The 15,747-nt window shown below is 52.9% G+C and overlaps 1 protein-coding gene across 7 annotated transcripts in view; it reads right to left on the bottom strand.

Annotated features, from left to right (window-relative positions):
* The window catches only part of LOC103243427 (zinc finger protein 385C), a 67,987-nt gene that overhangs the window by 9,037 nt on the left and 43,203 nt on the right, over positions 1-15,747 (bottom strand). For 5 of the 7 annotated variants that reach the window (XM_073005306.1, XM_008012679.3, XM_037993552.2 and 2 more), the window contains 2 exons: positions 5,075-5,223; positions 1,030-1,140 (listed from right to left, as the gene is read on the bottom strand). In XM_073005306.1, coding sequence (XP_072861407.1) covers positions 1,030-1,140; positions 5,075-5,223 — 260 coding nt within the window. Of the gene's footprint in view, positions 1-1,029; positions 1,141-5,074; positions 5,224-7,716; positions 8,510-10,141; positions 10,874-15,747 lie in introns of all 7 variants that reach the window. The other 2 variants (XM_073005305.1, XM_073005304.1) reach the window with 1 other exon arrangement.

Genomic DNA, 15,747 nt, shown 5'->3' with positions numbered 1-15,747 from the left:
TGGATGCGACACCACAGCAGTTCTGCTGACATCCAACTGAAACCCCAGATTGCCTGACAGGAGGTAGACCTTCCCTGCGAGGCCAGAATGAGGTTCCTCCTCTACCTAGGGGTAGGATGTAGTAGAAAGGGGTAGGCTGTAGTAGAGTCATAGACCTTGGGGTCAGCCAGGCCTGGGTTCATATCCCAGCTTTGCTACTAACCAGCTGTGTGGTCTTAGGCAAGTCACTTCACCTCTCTAAGGCTCACTTTCCTCATCTGAAAATCGGGGATTATAATAGCGTCTCTAGGCCAGGCGCAGTGGCTCATACCTGTAGTCCCAGCATTTTGGGAGGTCGAGGTGGGTGGATCACTTGAGCCCAGGAGTTCGAGACCAGCCTGGGCAACATGGTGAAACCCTGTCTCTGCCAAAAATACAAAAAAATTAGCCAGGCGTGGTAGCACATCCCTGTAATCCCAGCTACTAAGCCGAGGCACAAGAATCACTTGAACCCTGGAGGTGGAGGTTACACTGAGTCAAGATTACGCCACTGCACTCCTGCCTGGGTGACAGAGTGAGACTTTGTCTTCAAAAAAAAAAAAAAAACACACACACACAAACACACAAAAATCCTGCCTCCACCCCTCTCACAGACGTATCATGAGAACTATTATTTAAGGTGACGGGCATGATCACATTCTGTAAACTCAGATCAGGAGCTGATGAGATGGTCCCCTGGGACCCGGAGTGGAGGAAGGGCAGTCTGCTCTCTTGCAGAAGGATCCAGAACACAGGAGAGAGGCCTGGGGGGAAGGAAATGGAATCCCACTGGGCTATAGCTGGGCAGAAGGGGAAGGGGCAGAAGAATCTAGAGGAGAGGGTGTGATGGTTAAAGAATCAAGAGTGCCTCTTCTGCAGCCAGGGATTGAAAATACAGACCACAGCCCCTTTGCCACTGGTATTCCTCCCAGAAGGACCCTGAAAGCCCAGCCTCCAGCCCTCTCCCTGCCCAGCCCCCTCCCCAGACCTGCTTTCACTACTTTGTCTCACCGCTGAGTTGAATCTTAGGTGACAGATGTTACAGGAAATGAAGAGCTTCTTCTTCAGAGGGGAGGGGACCCCAAACGTGTGGCTGATGACAGCTTTCTGGACCGGGTCCATCTGTGAAGGGAGTGGGAGGGCATAATAACTCTGGGGTTGGCTTGGGAAGCAGGGATTGGGGGCAGCACAAAACTAAAGATGACTGAAGTGGGCCGTCGTCAGCTTCTAGGAAGAACTTTTCCATCCTGTGGATGTTGGAAAAAGAAACACCTGGGCCAGCTGCGGTGGCTCACGCCTGTAATCCCAGCACTTTGAGAGCCCGAGGCAGGCAGATCACCTCAGGTTGGGAGTTCAAGACCAGCCTGACCAACATGGAGAAACCCCGTCTCCACTAAAAAAAAATACAAAATTAGCCAGGTGTGATGGCGTGTGCCTGTAATCCCAGCTACTTGGGAGGCTGAGGCAGGCGAATTGCTTGAACCGGGGAGATGGAGGTTGCGGTGAGCCGAGAGCACCTCCAGCCTGGGCAACAAGAGCAAAACTTTGTGTCAAAAAAAAAGAAAGAAAGAAAGAAAGAAAAAGAAAGAAAGAAAAACGAAAAAGAAACAGCTGGCTGGGTGCGGTGGCTCACGCCTGTAATCCCAGCACTTTGGGAGGCCAAGATGGGTGAATAACCTGAGGTCAGGAGTTCGAGACCAGCCTGGCCAAGTGAAACCCCTTCTCTACTAAAAATACAAAAATTAGCTGAGCGTGGTGGCGTGTGGCTGTAGTCTCAGCTACTCAGGAGGCTGAGGCAGGAAGCTTGAACCAGAGAGGCAGAGGTTGCAGTGAGCTGAGACTGTGCCATTGCACTCCAGCCTGGGTAACAGAGTGAGACTCTGCCTTAAAAAAAAAAAAAAAAAAAAAAAAAGGAGGGAAGGGAAGTGGGGGGAGGGGAGGGAAAAGAAAGAGAAAAGAAAAAAAAGAAAAGAAAAAGAAACAGCCTCTTCCCTGGCTGTCTTTATCTGTCAGCCTGGGCTTCTGCTTGGAAGCAGGGGAATGGCCAGAGTGCCCTGCATGATACTGGGACATAGAACCACGTTCTGGTGATAGCCTTGGCATCTCTTGGTGCCCCTTAGGTCATTTTTTTTTTTTTTTCCTCCTTTGCAATAATCACAACTATTGGGACACAGAGTTGTAAACAAGGAGAGGCAAGGAAAAGACAAAGAACCCTTCTGCTGGAATTTCCTCTCCCATCACCCAGGCTTCATGCCTGGACCTGTAGGCTGGGGGAAGATAAGTCCTATCTCATCAGCTCTGCCACTATCACAGAGCCTGAGGCTGCTGACAACCTCTTTTTTTTTTTTTTTCTTCCCCTAAGATGGAGTACTGCTCTGTCAACCAGGCTGGAGTGCAGTGGCATGATCTCAGCTCACTGCAACTTCCACCTCTCCGGTTCAAGTGATTCTCCTGCCTCAACCTCCTGAGTAGCTGGGATTACAGGCACCCACCACGACGTCTGGCTAATTTTTGTATTTTTAGTAGAGACGGGGTTCCACCATGTTGGCCAGGCTGGTCTCAAACTCCTACCCTCAAAGTGATCTGCCTGCCTTGGCCTCCCAACGTGCTGGAATTACAGATGTGAGCCACTGTGCCCAGCCATGACGACCTCTCTTGAGAGAGTGAGAGCCACAGCCAGGGGAGGTGGGGGGCTAGTAGGGGGCAGGGAGCAGCAAGTGGAGGCCTAAGGTTCCCTAAGGAGGAGGATCATTTCTTTGGAATATTAATTTGGATTTTTTTTCTTTTCCTTACTACTCTTTTATTTATTTATTTATTTTGAGATGGAGTCTCCTTCTTGTCGCCCAGGCTAGAGTGCAATGGCAGAGCCAAGATCTTGCAACCTCCGCCTCCTGAGTTCAAGCAATTCTCCTGCTTCAGCCTCCTGAGTAGCTGAGATTACAGGTGCCCGCCACCATGCTCAGCTAATTTTTGTATTTTTAGTACAGATGGGGTTTCACTATCTCTTTTTTTTTTTTCCTGAGATGGAGACACTCTTGTCACCCCAGCTGGAGTACAATGGCACGATCTTGGCTCACTACAACCTCCACTCCCGGGTTCAGGCGATTTTCCTGCCTCAGCCTCCCGAGTAGCTGGGATTACTGGCACCTGCCACCATGCTTGGCTAATTTTTGTATTTTTAGTAGAGATGGGGTTTTGCCATCTCTGTTGGCCAGGCTAGTCTCAAACTCCTGACCTCAGGTGATCAGCCCACCTCAGTCTCCCTAAGTGCTGGGATTACAGGCGTGAGCCACCACACCTGGCTTCTTTTCCTTATTTTAAATCATTATTTTCTTCTATAGAATTAAGGCTTGATGTTCCCTTTTCTCAGGAGGTTGGGCCAAATGCAGTTGTCTGAACTTGTCAAGAACCTTCCAGGCTGGGTGCAGTGGCTCACACCTGTAATCTCAACACTTTGGGAGGCTGAGGTGGGAGTATCCCTTGAGCTCAGGAGTTTGAGACCAGTCTGGGTAATATAGTGAGACCTCATCTCTGCTTATATAAAAATAAAATAAAATAAAAAAGGAACTTTCCAAACCTTCCCAAGAAAAGAAAACAGAGCTTAGAGAGAAGCACATGGGTGCAGAAACTTCCCTGAGAACAGAAAGAGGTTCAAATTCTCACAGCACCCAGTGCCAGCAAGGGGCTCAGGGGACAGGACCTCAGAGGAGAATGGCCTGCAGGGGCCCCCTGCAATTGGAACCATGCCTTTCAACAGTGAGCCTGTCAGCAAGCGACAGCAGGGACTTGAGACCAGAGGACCACCTCCCAAATGCCTCAGACTCCTTAGGACCTCTGTCTAACTCTGGAGGGTGGGAGGAAGGGATTCCTAAGTGTGACTAAGGTGGAGTTTGCCACCATCTGCTCAGGATGGGGCATGCCACACCCATGATTTCATTTGATTTTTCCAAATTTAAAAAAACGGAGATGCTTGCTGATCCCTTATATAGTGAGTTAAAATTCATACTACACTTGTTTTTGTTTTTGTTTTTGTTTTCTGAGACGGAGTCTCGCTCTGTCGCCCAGACTGGAGTGCAGTGGCCGGATCTCGGCTCACTGCAAGCTCCGCCTCCCGGGTTTACGCCATTCTCCTGCCTCAGCCTCCCGAGTAGCTGGGACTACAGGCGCCCGCCACCTCGCCCGGCTAGTTTTTTTGTATTTTTTTAGTAGAGATGGGGTTTCACCATGTTAGCCAGGATGGTCTCGATCTCCTGACCTCATGATCCGCCCGTCTCGGCCTCCCAAAGTGCTGGGATTACAGGCTTGAGCCACCGCGCCCGGCCCATACTACACTTGTTATGCACACACATGTACAAGGAAATGTACAGACCAGGACACATACACAGCACAAAAGCTTCAGGCAGTTACAAATGCTCAGACAAGCAGAACAATTAACACTTAAGCACACAAAGGGCACGTGACCACAGGTAAACTCAAAATCACCCAAACCACACAAAAACATACGCTTAGAGGGCAGATACACGCCAAACACACACTTAAAAGACACAAGGACACAACAAACCCTCAGATTACACAGGCAAATACCTTAATTACATAAAATTACCCACACACAAAAAGTTGTTTACAAACACACGCTGAACACCAACACACAAACTCACATCCACATATAACATACAAAGACCTACAGAAACTACAACAGAAAGGCACAGGTCAGTTACACACACACACACACACACACACACGTCATCCACAGGAGCGCCTACACAGAAGCTCAAGTGGAGTGCACAGGCTACAGGCTCTTGCAGGCCCAGCAGCTATGATGCTGGGGGTGGGGAGAGGGCTGACACCATCTTGTTCCCCAGCCTAGGAGAGAGCGGGGCCCTCTCCTAGGGTCCCAAATAGGGGTCCCTATTTGGGGAGCACCTATCCCCTCTGAGGGAGGTTGGAGAACAAGCTCCTGGTTAGACCCAGCTGCTGAGAGCTGGCCCCTGAGCCCAACTTCCATGCCCACCCACAAGCTTGGGTGCATGCCCCCACCCGCCAGCCCAGCCCATACCGTGCTGAAGTTGGGGAAGAGACTGAGCGGGGCAGCGCCATTGAAGTGGAAGGCGAGCAAGTGCTTGAAGTCCAGCGGGGGCTGCAGAGGCCGGGTGGGCAGGGGCAGGGAGGCCAGCAGGGGGCTGGGGGCGCTGGAGGCCGGGCCTGCTGCAGGAGGAAGAAGGGCACGGTCTGAAATGGGCTCTCTCCTACCTCTGTAGCCAGAACAAGAGGCAGATGGGCTCCCTGGGTGTGGAGCTGGGCAGAAACCTGTATCTCTCTTCACAGAGTGGCACCAGCCAGACCCAGGGTGATTATACCCCCCTTCCCTGTGCCCTTCCTTCCCACAGCTGGGGAAGCAGAGGCAGGGAGTCCACAGTTGGAGGCTCCCAGCCCAGAGGGATGACCCTCCCGCCCCTACTGAGGCAGCATACTGAACCCCAGGGCAGCCCAGCCAAGAGAGGGACAGAGGGGTCTGGGCAGGCCCCTGTCACACACCACCATGGAGACTGCATGATGTGCTGGGATTCCATTTTATTGCAAATTAAACTCAAACCCAGGGATATTAGGAAAAGGCCAGCTCTCGCCCCTGTCACTCTCTAACTATCCTCCCTCCCTCCAGATCCCCAGGCTTTCACAGCCAGGGCTGACAGGAGGGAATGGGAAACCCATGGGCTCTGAAGGGATGTGTTCCCCAGCTCTGGTGAGGTCTAAACTGCTTCCCGCAGGAGGCAAATAAGCCAGCGTCCCTGGGTTGGGCCTTGAGGCCAGTCCTCGGAGGCGGCAGGTACAGCACTGGGGATTTGCAGTCTTTGGTCTTAATTAAAGGTCTGGGGCAAGGGCAGGGGAGGGATAGGAACTTGGAGAGCAACTGGACTTTGAGGAATAAAAAATTAGAAAAAATAAATCCAGCCCATCTGGGGCATTTTTGGACCCTGTCATTGCAAAACCAAAAGTAGTCCTTTTAGATGTTTGTGTGGTAACACTATGAAAGATAGCATAGGTTTATTTCACATTTGTAGGTTTTATGTCTATATACACAGTTATACACAGAAAAGGCCTGAGGCAGCCCATTGGTGAGGAGGGGAGGAAGGGAAACACTGTCTCCCCGGAACCATTGGCCCTTGAACCACCAGCTTGTGTACAGAGAGGACACTGTGCTGTGTGTCAGAAACAAGCACGGTCATCTACTCCCCAGTCATAGCTGAAGAGAAGAGACACTGCCGGGAGTGGGACTAAGAAACAGCCAAGGGCAGGGCGCGGTGGCTCATGCCTGTAATCCCAGCATTTTGGGAGGCCGAGGCAGGTGGATCGCTTGAGGTGAGGAGTTCAAGACCAGCCTGGCCAACATGGTGGAACCCCGTCTCTACTGAAAATATAAAAATTAGCCAGGTGTGGTGGTGGGCGCCTGCAATCCCAGCTACTCGGGAGGCTGAGGCAGGAGAATTGCTTGAACCCAGGAGGCAGAGGTTGCAGTGAGCCGAGATTGTGCCAGTGCACTCCAGCCTGAACGACAGAGCAAGACTCCATCTCAAAAAAAGAAAAAGAAAGAAAGAAAAAGAAAGAAACAGCCAAGGACCAGCATCCCTTCCCTCAGCCACTCAATTCCCAAGACCTAGTCTTCCTCCCCCAAGCCAAGAACTCCCATATTTCTGGGGGGAGCCCAAACTTGGGCCGAATCCAGAAGGAAAAAGGGTGAGCTACTCCTCATCTAACTGTGTAAAGGCCAGGAATGATTTAGGGTGCCCCAGATCCTAGCATCTCTGCCCACCCACCCAGGCCCCTCTTGAACCAGTCCCTTCCTCCACAGCCTACAGGGTGGGGTTGGTGGGAAGCTCCAGAAGGGTGGGTGGGTGGCCTCAGGCCCCTGGGAGGCCACAGTCAGCAGATCATCTTGGGTGCAGCATGGTCAAGTCTAGGTTGGCCCTAAGGGCCCCAAGCTGGCTGGGCCGAGAGAAGGAGGCCACCCTCAGGTGAGCTGCGACCCCAGGAAGCCCTCTCCCCACCCACTCTCTAAGAACTCTACAGCCAACCCAAAGTCAAACTCGTGCAGCGGGGGCCCATCCACTGCGATCTTCACCATGTGGCCCCCCCGGCCTTCCCCGACCCCGCTCTGCCCCCACCACCGCAGCTCCCGGCTGCGGCCGACCTTGTCCAGCAGGCCAGCGCCCGCGGGCAGTGCCAAAGCCAAAGCGGCTAGGGCAGCGAAGTCGGGGAAGAGCTCGTGCAGCTCCGAGTGCGCGCACGCCAGCTGAGTGCACAAGGCCCGCGGGCCGAGCCGCCCAAGGTTGAACACCACGCGCTTAAACAGCGCGAAGTCCCCTAGCGCCCGCTGGCGCACCACGGCAGGCGCAAAGCCGCGCAGCAGCACCCGCAGCGCCCCCTCGCCATGCGCGCCCAGCTCCTCTGGCGCCTGAGGGTAGCGGCGGGGGTCGAAGATCGCCGCGAAGGCAGCCACGGCGTCCAGCGAAGGCCCGGGGTAGGAGTCCTGTAGGCCCTTCCGCATGGAGTCCAGGAAGGACCCCCGGAGCCACTCCAAGCCCCGGACCGCAGCCTCTGAGTAACCGAGCAGCTCCACGCCGCGGTAGGTGCAGCGCCCGCTGCTGGTGTCAGGGTCCGTGGATGCCAGTTCCTGCAGGAAGCCCTGGAGGCGGGCCCCACCTGAGCCGCGCTGAGCTTGGAGGGAGGACACAGCCGCCATCACCAGGGGCTGCAGCAAGGCCATGTCCGGCTCTTCTGCCTGCAGGACAAGGGAGAGCTTCTGCACAGAGGGCAGGGCATCCAGCAGCAGGTGGGTGAAGGCCACGAAGGTGAACTGGCGCAGGGCCAGGGCCAGTGACCCTGCCACAGGTGAGGCAAGGGCTGCAGCCTCCAGGGTGGGCACCAGGCCAGGCCAGGCCTCTGCCACTGCTTCCACGACAGGCAGCAGGGAGGCCCAGGGCACTGGCCGAGGCCCTGCCAAGTCAATAGCTGCAAGGTCCAGTGCTGCCCGGAGCTCAGGGACCAAATGGGAACTAGGACCACCATGGAGGCGGAATAGGGCATCCAATATGCTCTCATATTGACCCAAGTAGGCGGGGGGCTCAGGATCTGTGCGGCCAGGGAGGCAGTGCAGCTCTGCCAGCAGTGGGCAAGTGGCCCGGAGCTGTGGGCCCACACTCCCCAGGCGCTCATTGGGGAGGCTTGAGCTGAGCCAGGCCAGCTTGGGTGCAGATACGCCGAAAGCCTGCAGGATGTCCAAGAGCTGGCCAGCAGTGGCCTCGCCCTCCTGTAGCTCCACACTGCCCAGGAAGGTGGTGGCAGGCTGGCCATCACAGGGGGACACCGAAGTGGCAAACAGGGCCAGGCTGTGTGACTCCGGCCAGTCTCTGGTCTCGTCCAACACCAGCCCCACATATGGGGATGCCTTCAGGCGCTGGCAGGCCTCTGTGTGCAAGACACTGGCAATGGCCACCTGGGACAGCCAGGAAGAGAAAGGGAGGGAGGACTGAGTTAGGCTTGTCCTGAGAGGCGGAGGCAGGCAGTGCGGGGTGATGGAAAGAGCCCAGGCCTTGAGGTCACACAGACTTAGGGACTAATCCTGGCTTTGCCACTTACTGGCTGTGCTACCTTCGGCCAGTCACTTCACCTCTCTGAGCCTTAGTTTTCTCACCTCTACAGCTCCTGGCCTAAGAACAGTCCTGCCACCCTGGCTTCCCACCACATCCGGTCTAGTTTTCTAAGCTCTTATACCTGCTGTCAGCTAATACCAGCCCCAAATCTTCTCAAAGCATTGTTATAAATTATAAATGTCAACTTTTGTTGTGGTGAAAGCACTTTATGAACCACAAAGAGCTCTAGGAAAGCTAATTTTTTCACTGTGTTTTTCTATAGCATCATCCTAGTCTGCCCTATTCCTGGGGGTCTCCCTCCACTGTCCAGCTCAGCGATTAACTGATAGGCACACTCACTCCCAACTCCCAGTTACCCTGGGTCCCAGGTGTATGCTGTTTCTCTATTTGTCATCTCTGTAGGATGAGAACCAACTCCCCCACCTCCAACCCAGCCCACAGGACTCACACAGTTAGTACCTAGGACAGAGCTGCAATCTGCATGTCTCCAGGGGCCATGTGAGTGATACTGAGCTTAGAGAAGGCCAGGGATAAGCCAGATAATGCCCTGCTCTCCAACTCCAGCACATCCTGCTGTGAGAGCATGGGGACCTTGCTTTTCAATATAGTTACAAATATAGATTTTTATATGTAATCTCCTGAGTTTTTTTAAAGTTGAAACAAATTCGAGTTTTTCAAAAACACTATGAAAACTAATTAAACAGGCTCGGCACAGAAAACAGCCCCAAAAGAAAACTAAGTCAGAAGTCATTTCCATTTCCATTCCAGCACTTTGGTGGGTCAAGGCAGGAGGATTGCTTGAGGCCAGGAGTTCAAGACCAGCCTGGGCAACATAGTGTGACCCTATCTGTATGTTTAAAAAAAAAAAAAAAAACAGAGGCCAGGCACGGATGCTCACACCTATAATACCATCACTTTGGGAGGCTGAGGTGGGCAGATCACCTGAGGTCAGGAGTTCAAAACTGGCCTGGCCAACATGGTGATACCCTGTCTCTACTAAAAATACAAAAATTAGCTGGGTGTGGTGGCACATGCCTGTAATCCTAGCTAATAGGGAGGCTGAGGCAGGAGAATCACTTGAGACAGGAAGGCAGAGGTTGCAGTGAGCTGAGATCGCGCCACTGCTCTCCAGCCTGGGCGACAGAGCGAGACTCCTCAGAAAAAAAAAAATTAAATACATCTGTGGGTCAATCAAGCCTCCAGACCACCAGTTTGCAACGTCTGATTTAGCTAGTGAGAAGAGTGCCCCTGTTCCCGCTAAAGACAAGGCCTGGTCTGGCCTCTTCACTATTGTATCCCTGCAGCTAGCCCAGCACCAGGCACACAGTAGGCCCTCAGGGAAGGTTCTGAAGGGAGAAGATATGAATGAAATGCCCTAGCTGCTCCCCAAGGGCCTGGCATGCTGGGGCTGTTCCCAGGTGGCTCAGTGTCCTCCCTTCCCAAGCCCTTCCCCCGTACTTCTGGCTGTCACCCACCTGCATGTCCCTCACCCTCCTGGGACTGTAGTAATCGCCATGCTCTGTGCCCAGCAGTGCCTGGCACAGGTTGAACCTCTGCAGCTCGAGCAGGGCAGAGCAGCGGTCGTCGGGCACATCCTCCTTTGCCATGCAGTACACGGTAGTCAGCACAGCCACTTTGGCTGGGTCTACCTCCACCTTGACGCCCCTGGAGGCGGGGGTCGTAGCCAGGCCTGGGCAGGCCCCTCCGCCCTCGGCCTGGCCCTCAAAAGGGGGCTGGCCCTGGTTGACAGCCAGAGCCTGGCGGTGGGCTCCTGAGGTCACATGGCGCAGCAGGGCGTGGCGCTGGAAGTTGTCAGTGCCCACAGTGAAGGCGTTTTCGGCTTTGCCATGCTTGTTCCGTACCAGGGCCTGGCGGCACTCGAGGCAGAACATCAGCTTCCGCTCATAGTCAAAGTCCAGCCAGGTAAACTCCTCTTTCCAGTGCTCGTTGAAGTAACGCTTACACTTCTTGTTGGAGTTGGAGGCCTCTCCCGCTGGTTTCTTCCCTGGGGGCACCATTCTTGCTCTCTGAGCAAGGAACTCCCAACCCCCACCTGAATGCTCTTGCCCCCCTGCCTCCCCCCCACACAGAGGCACCTCCCTTGACAAGAGGAGTTGATGGGGAGGCAGGCTGGGGGCAGCCCGCCAGGCTAACAGGGCCCATCCATCTCAGCCTGAAGAGTTTATTCGTGCTCTGTGGGTGGGAGACTGGAGATGAAACAGACAAGGGGGAGGTGTTAGGGGTCTGTCATGGTAGGGGCAGTTTAGGGTGGCGTGGTAGGCTCCATGCTGCCCACAGAGTCCTCCCAGCTGAGGGGTGGAGGGGCTCAATGGGGCAGGGGCTCTGGGCAGTGGATGGAGTCATGCAAACGGCCCTAGAGTGTTATCCAAAGCGGGGAGGTATGGGGACCCCAGCCCTCTCCCAGGGTCTCTTTCCACCCCAGGACAAGGCACTGATTCGCTTTGACTGCTGAAGCATCTCAGAACTGTAAAGACTGGCATTACTTAGGCAACTGCATTTTATAAGGGGGAAACTCAGTCTGGAGACAGATAGTGGTTCTCAGGGCCCATGAGGAATTCATAGTGAAACAGGACTAAAACTCAGAACTCTCAACTCCTAGCCCAAAAGATGACTGTGCCCTTCAGCCCACAGTCATCTACTTCATCAGAAGGAAATCAGGCCAGGCATGGTGGCTCACTCCTGTAATCACTTTGGGAGGTGGTTCACTTGAGCCCAGGAATTCAAGACCAGCCTGGGCAACATGGCAAAACCCCATCTCTTAAAAAAAAAAAAAAAAAAAAAAATTAGCCAGGCATGGTGGTGCATGCCTATAGTCCCAGCTATTGGGGAGGTTAAGGCGGGATTGCTTGAGCCTGGGAGGCAGAGGTTGCAGTGAGCCGTGATGGCGCCACTGCACTCCAGACTGGGTGACAGAGCTAGACCCTGTCTCAAAAAAAAAAGAAAAAAAAAAAGGATGGCCGGGTGCAGTGGCTCATGCCTGTAATCCCAGCACTTTGGGAGGCCGAGGCAGGCGGGTCACCTGAGGTCAGGAGTTCGAGACCAGCCTGACCAACATGGAGAAATCCCATCTCTCCTAAAAATACAAAATTAGCCGGCATGGTGGCGTATGCCTGTAATCCCAGCTACTTGGGAGGCTAAGGCAGGAGAATCGCTTGAACCCAGAAGGCAGAGGTTGCAGTAAGCTGAGATCATGCCATTGCACTCCAGCCTGGACAACAAAAGCAAAACTCGATCTCAAAAAAAAAAAAAAAAGAGAAATCAGCGCAAAGCTGATTCTTGCCAAGCCACAGGAAGATGTACTTTCTCTAAAGCTCCCTTCCTTACACACACAGGTGCACACAAACTCACACCCACACCCACTGGTACTGTGGTTCTGGGACAGGTAGCCTAGACCTGGGGCCCCAGACTGAAGGCAGGTAGCCGGCTGCCTCTACCTCCCTCACTCTGCCACCTCCCCAGACACAAGGCCAGGATGAGCAGTTCAGGATTGAAAAGCCATGTCCAGCCATTGGCCAAAACCTGCCAAGTCTACCTTTTTTTTTTTTTTTGAGACAGAGTGTCGCTCTGTCACCCAGGCTGGAGTGCAGTGGCGTGATCTCGCTGGGATTACAGGCGTGAGCCACCACGCCCGGCCTTAACTCTACCTTTTAATTATTTATCCAACCTGTGTCCTCCTCTTCATGCTTAACTGTAACTACCATTTCTGGGATGTGAATTGAGGCCCTGTGCTAAGTGCTTTACAATGATCCAGGGCAGACCCAGACGACTCTCCGTGGCTGAGACATTATCCTTTTGGAGAGGAGAAAACTGAGGTCAATGACTTTAACTGGCTTGCTTTAGGTTTCATAAGCAGTAAGTAGCTGAGGCTGAATCAGAACCCATGTCCTCCTGACCCCAAAGGCTGTACTGAGACCCTGGTCTGTACCATCTCTCTCCCTTCGGCTGCCTAGCCTTGGTCCAGTTCAGGCCCTCACGGTATCACCTGGATCATTGCAGCTGCCTCGGTCTCTGCATGGTCATTTCCCCCAGACTCATCCCTCACCCAATAGTCAGAGACAGCAAGCTCACACACAGATCCAACTGTGTCACTCCCTGGCTTCCACCTCTTTACTGATATCCCACTGCCTAAGTCTACACACCTCACCACAAGCCAGCAAGGCCCTCCCCAGGCTCTGAATACTTCTGTTAATAGAGCCTCCCGCCACTCCTGTCTGCCCAATCAATTCTGAAGGCTTGCATTCCCAGTGGACACCAAGCTGTTACTTTGTCCCTGTCTTCATCCTCTGAGCCTAGAATTCCCTCTCCCTCCTCTTTCCTTACTAATTCCCACTCATTGCCTGAGAGCAGCTCGGGTATCCCTTCTGCCACGCTGATCCCTACAACCTGGGCCGGTAGCCATCCTCTGGTTCCCCACAGCTCCCTATGCACGAGTCTTCATGACACAATATGGTGAATACAGGGATTCTCTATATATCTCCGCACTGAGTTCCTAGAAGCCAAGACCATGTTTTTTTGTTTTTTGTTTTTTTTGAGACAGAGTCTTGCTCTGTCGCCCAGGCTGGAGTGCAGTGGCCGGATCTCAGCTCACTGCAAGCTCCGCTTCCCGGGTTTACGCCATTCTTCTGCCTCAGCCTCCCAAGTAGCTGGGACTACAGGCGCCCGCCACTGCGCCCGGCTAGTTTTTTTTGTATTTTTTAGTAGAGATGGGGTTTCACCATGTTAGCCAGGATGGTCTCGATCTCCTGACCTCGTGATCTGCCCGTCTCGGCCTCCCAAAGTGCCGGGATTACAGGCTTGAGCCACCGCGCCCGGCCCCAAGATCATGTATGTTCATTTTCATATCTCTAAGTCCCTGTCTGGGGCTGGGCACACAGATACCTCTTAGTAAAAGTTGGTTGTTTAAAAGAATGAAAGGGCCAGGCATGGTGGCTCACACCTGTAATCCCAGCACTTTGGGAAGCTGAGGTGGGAGGATCTCTTGAGCCGAGGAGTTCCAGACCAGCCTGGGCAACATAAGGAGACCCTGTCTTTACAAATAAAATGTTTTTAAAAAATTAGCCGGGCATGGTGGTATATGCCTGTAGTCCCAGCTACTCAGGAGGGAAGATCACTTGAGCCCAGGAGTTCAAGGCTATCATGAGCTATGATCATGCCACTGCACTACAGCCTGGGCAACATTGTAAGACGCTGTCTCAAAATAAACAAATAGATAAAATTTTAAAATAAAAATAAAAATATAGGAGGCCAAGGCAGGTGGATCACTTGAGCTCAGGAGTTCAAGACTAGCCTGGGCAACACAGCAATACCCCATCTCCAAAAGATAAATCAATAAAAATTTAAAAATAAAATAAAAATAGAAAACAATGCCAACACATTAAAAAGGAATGAATGGATTCATTTTGGCCACCTGAAAGAACTCTTGTTTCTGAGACTGTCAATTAGATGATCTTTTTTTTCCTTTTTTTTTTTTTTTTTTTTGAGACAGAGTTTCATTTTGTCACCCAGGCCAGAGTGCAGTGGTGCAATCTCAGCTCACTGCAACCTCCACCTCCTGGGTTCAAGCGATTCTCTTGCCTCAGCCTCCCAAGTAACTGGGATTATAGGCACGTGCCACCATGCCCAGCTTTTTTGTTTTTTGTTTTTGAGATGGAGTCTTGCTCTGTTGCCCAGGCTGGAGTGCAGTGGCGCGATCTCAGCTCACTGCCAACTCTGCCTCCTAGGTTCACGCCATTCTCCTGCCTCAGCCTCCCAAGTAGCTGGGACTACAGGCGCCCGCCACCATGCCTGGCTAATTTTTTGTATTTTTAGTAGAGACGGGGTTTCACCTGGTTAGCCAGGATGGTCTCGATCTCCTCACCTCGTGATCTGCCTGCCTTGGCCTCCCAAAGTGCTGGGATTATAGGCGTGAGAGCCACCGCGCCCAGCCCTGGCTAATTTTTTTTTGAATTTTTAGTAGAGACTGGATTTCACCGCATTGGCCAGGCTGGTCTCAAACTCCCGACCTCAATGATCCGCCCATCTCAGCCTCCCAAAGTGCTCGGATTACAGCCTGGCCCAATTAGACGATCTTAAGCTCTGAGACTGCAGTAACTGTCTTTGTCCACTTAACACGTACACCAGTGCCCTGTGTGGAACCAGCATATAGTAGGTGGGTAAAGCAAGGGCAGATGAGGAGAGTTCCAGGACCAGCTGGTTCGGTGTAAGGAAAGACTGCCAGATGCAGGTGAAGCTCGTTGGCCCTCTTCCTTGGGACTTTTTTTTTTCCCCCAGACAGAGTCTCGTCCTGTCGCCCAGGCTGGAATGCAGTGGCGCAATCTCAGCTCACTGCAACCTCCGCCTCCCGGGTTCAAGCGATTCTCCTGCCTCAGCCTGGGCACCACACCACTCCATCCAGCTACCTTCCTGGCCTGTCTAGACTGAACTCTTGATCTGTCCTTACAAATATGCCACTTTTGGCTCGATGTGGTGGCTCACACCTATAATCCTAGCATTTTTGGGAGGCTGAGGCCGGAGGACGCTTGAGCCCATGAGTTTGAGACCAGCCTGGGCAACATAGGGAGAGCCTGTCTTTACCAAAAAAAAAGAAAAAGAAAAAGAAAAAAAATTAGCCGGGCATGGTGGCATATACCTGTAGTCCCAGCTACTCAGGAAGCTGAGGCAGGAGGATTACTGGAGCCTGAGAGTTTGAGACTGCAGTGAGCTGTGATCACATCACTGCACTCCAGCCATCCTGGGTGACACAGCAAGACCCTGTCTCTAAAAACAAAAACAAAAGCAAATATGCCCCTCTCCCAGTCATCCCTGTCTCAGGAAATGAAATCCATCCTTCTTCCTAGGTGCCTTGGCCAGAAACCTGCCCTTCATTCCCTGCTCTCTTCCACATCCAGAACCTGCTCCATCCACAGGTCCTGTTGATTCTCCCTCCAAAATCCACTTCTAACTTGTCCCTTCTCTCCACACCACTGCCTGGCGACCTTGTCCAGGCCACCTTTATCTTTTGCCTGGACAAACGCAGTTGCTTCCTGATTGCACGCTGGGTTTCTACTCTTAACCTCTCTTA

This window comes from Chlorocebus sabaeus, chromosome 16, assembly GCF_047675955.1.
Source record: "Chlorocebus sabaeus isolate Y175 chromosome 16, mChlSab1.0.hap1, whole genome shotgun sequence".
Lineage (NCBI taxonomy): Eukaryota > Metazoa > Chordata > Mammalia > Primates > Cercopithecidae > Chlorocebus > Chlorocebus sabaeus.
Note: the sequence above shows the minus strand (reverse complement) of the source record. Positions and strands in the feature narration are given on the sequence as shown.